Source organism: Monoraphidium neglectum (assembly GCF_000611645.1).
Source record: "Monoraphidium neglectum strain SAG 48.87 unplaced genomic scaffold scaffold05665, whole genome shotgun sequence".
NCBI classification, from domain to species: Eukaryota; Viridiplantae; Chlorophyta; class Chlorophyceae; order Sphaeropleales; family Selenastraceae; genus Monoraphidium; species Monoraphidium neglectum.
The window spans coordinates 185-2,962 of NW_014007965.1; the positions used below are offsets into that span (position 1 = coordinate 185).

General features: G+C 65.2%; 1 protein-coding gene across 1 annotated transcript; it reads left to right on the forward strand.

Moving 5' to 3' along the window:
• Positions 1-279: 279 nt before the first annotated feature.
• On the forward strand, positions 280-2,562 carry MNEG_15781 (hypothetical protein; the record flags this gene model as incomplete). Its single annotated transcript, XM_014035748.1, has 8 exons — positions 280-386; positions 620-677; positions 928-1,050; positions 1,225-1,297; positions 1,544-1,598; positions 1,900-2,002; positions 2,333-2,490; positions 2,559-2,562. The coding sequence occupies 8 exons, from the start codon at positions 280-282 to the stop codon at positions 2,560-2,562; spliced, it is 681 nt and encodes a 226-aa protein (XP_013891202.1).
• Positions 2,563-2,778: the final 216 nt, after the last annotated feature.

Here is a 2,778-nt window from a genome sequence, read left to right on the forward strand (position 1 = left end):
GAGCGCGCGCGGGCGCTGGGGCGCGCGCGGTGGCGACATGCGCGGCGCGGCCGCTGCGGCGATAGCAAGCCGCGCCCCGGTCGCCGCGCCGTGGGGCGTGCGTCTGCAGCCCTCACCTCCCGCACACGTCGCACCGCATGCACCTCCATATTACTGACCACGTCGCCTTGTGTCGAGTGCATCCCCATCGAGCACTTCACAATCCGCATCCGCATCCGCATCCGCCCCCAAAGGTACCAAGAAGAGACGCGCAAGGCGATCGAGTCCATCAACGCGGTGATGGCGCACCTGGGGGCGGCGGCCCTTGACCTGCTGACCGACCGCGACAAGCTGCTGATGCTGGTCGCGGGCGGCAGCGCCCTCGCGCTCGGCGTGTACGGGGCCAGGTGCGCGCGCGGGCCTCGCGCGCTTGGACGGCTGGCGGTGAGGCTTGCTGGATGTGATATTTGCATGCGCCATCAGCACGGCGCAGCTGGGTCGTGGATGAACCAGGCAGTTTGCGATGCGGACAGCGAGGCGGAGGGCCGAGCCTCTTTGCCTGTGCCTTTTCCTGATTTGACCGCTCTTGGTGCCATTCTGCAACTCAACCCCCAACTTGCGGCTCGCGCCTGCCACGCAGGGAGGGCGCGCGCGTCGCCGGCCGCGCGGCGGAGCGGTGGCTGGGCACGCCCAAGCTGGTGAGTGGCCGCGCCCAGCCACGCGCGCCACTCCTTTAAGTGCCCCCATGAAGTGGGGCGCGTGCACGATCGCGGATCTCAATCCGATCGTGCCGCCGGTTGGCTCCTGCTAAGCGCCCTTTGCTACCTTGCGACTCCTTGTTCACGTTTCTGTCGCCTGAACTGTTGTTGTGCAACGCGAAAATTGCGTGGCACCCTGCGGCTGCCGACGACCCGAGCTGTCCGTCCCCCGGATTTCAAACGTCCGCAGGTGCGCGAGACCTCCCGGTGGTCCCTCACCGGCCGCGGTCTGACCGCGCCGCGCGTGAAGAGCAGCGACGCCGTGAAGAAGGACTTCAGTGACATCATCCTGCCTGAGGGCCTGCACAACCAGGTGATGTGCGGCCTGACATAATTCAGATCTGATTGGAGTTGCTCCGGGAAATATTACCCCGCCGCTGTTACACTCGAGCTCAATGAAGGATGCTGGTAGTGCGGAGATCTGTGGTGCGTTGCCCCCTTGCAAGGAGCTCAACCCGCACCTTGATAAAACCGCCCCGCGCGACAGGTGCGGTCCCTGGCGGCGACGGCGGCCAACACCAAGCGCCACGGCGCCCCCTTTCGCCACATGCTCTTCTACGGTGAGCTGCACCATGTGCAAAGCTACAAACCCATTCGCGTATCTCGGGCTGCGGGGCAGGCTGAGGCGAGCCCCTGAATACCGGCAGGCCCACGCCTTGTTTGTGGCTGGCTCCCTCGAATGCACTAATTCTCCCAGGAAGTCGAGCGGGCAGGCCATGCATACCACCAATGCGGCCAACTGCGGCTCGACAAACCCTGAAATACCTCAACTCATTAACCCGCCCGCCCACCACACCCCAATCCAGGGCCCCCGGGGACGGGCAAGACACTCGTGGCCAAGCGCCTCGCGCGCACCAGCGGGTGAGGGCGGGCCCCGCGCCGCGCCGCCGCCCCCGCCACGCTCCCAACCGGCCTCCCCTCGACTGTCGGCCCTCCCTCCCTTTGTACTCTCGGATGGGGCGGCGCTCATTTTGACGCGCCGTGCTTCACGGGACGTTCCATACCCTGCCTGTCACACATTTCACACGCACCTCCCCTCCTTGCCAGTGCTTGCATGCCCGACCCTCCTCATCCCAGCTGCCCCTCCGCCCCGCATGATGCAAACACCCCACAAGTACAATTCAGTTATTCGATAAACCCCATTTCCCAACCCCCCCGCCAGCCTGGACTATGCTATCCTGTCTGGCGGCGACATCGCCCCCCTGGAGGGCGGCGCGGTCACGCAGCTGCACTCCACCTTCGACTGGGCTGAGAAGAGCCGGAAGGTGGGGCAGCGGGCTTCCCATCTGCCTGCTTGGCTGCACGCTGGACGCCCAGGGTACAACACCAGACCGCAAGCAGCACCAAGAATTGAGCTGTGCTCCTGCTGCCCCTGCTCCGGCCGTGGGGCCCCCGCCATCCTCTGGACTCCTCCTGCGCCGCGGACTCGCAGCACCAACTCCCACGCTCCCCCCCAACACGCACAAACACATGCACACACGCGGGCAAATATGCCTCACGCATATATGCGCACGCACACGCATCCAACCATGCGCGTGCACACACACACACACACACACACACACACACACACACACACATGCGCGCACGCGCAGGGCCTCCTGCTGTTCATCGACGAGGCGGACGCGTTCCTGGGCCGCCGCAGCGACGCGATGAGCGAGGGGCTGCGGGGGGCGCTCAACGCGCTGCTGTACCGCACCGGGGACCAGAGCCGGGACTTCATGGTCGTGCTCGCCACCAACAGGCCGGGTGGGTTGGGAACCGGGATGGTTGCATGTGTGTGTGTCGGGGGGGTTTGTGTGTGTGTGTGTGTGTGGGCAGGTGAGGGCAAGTATGTGTGTGCGTGGGGGGGGGGGTGTGTGGCAGTGACAGCCGCGCCGTTTGGGTGCCTGTGTGGGATGGTAGTATCACTCACACACACACACACACACACACACGCACGCACGCACACAAACACACACACACACACACGCTCGCACGCACACACACACACACACTTACACATACACACACACCACGTGGTCACTGCATAACTGCACGT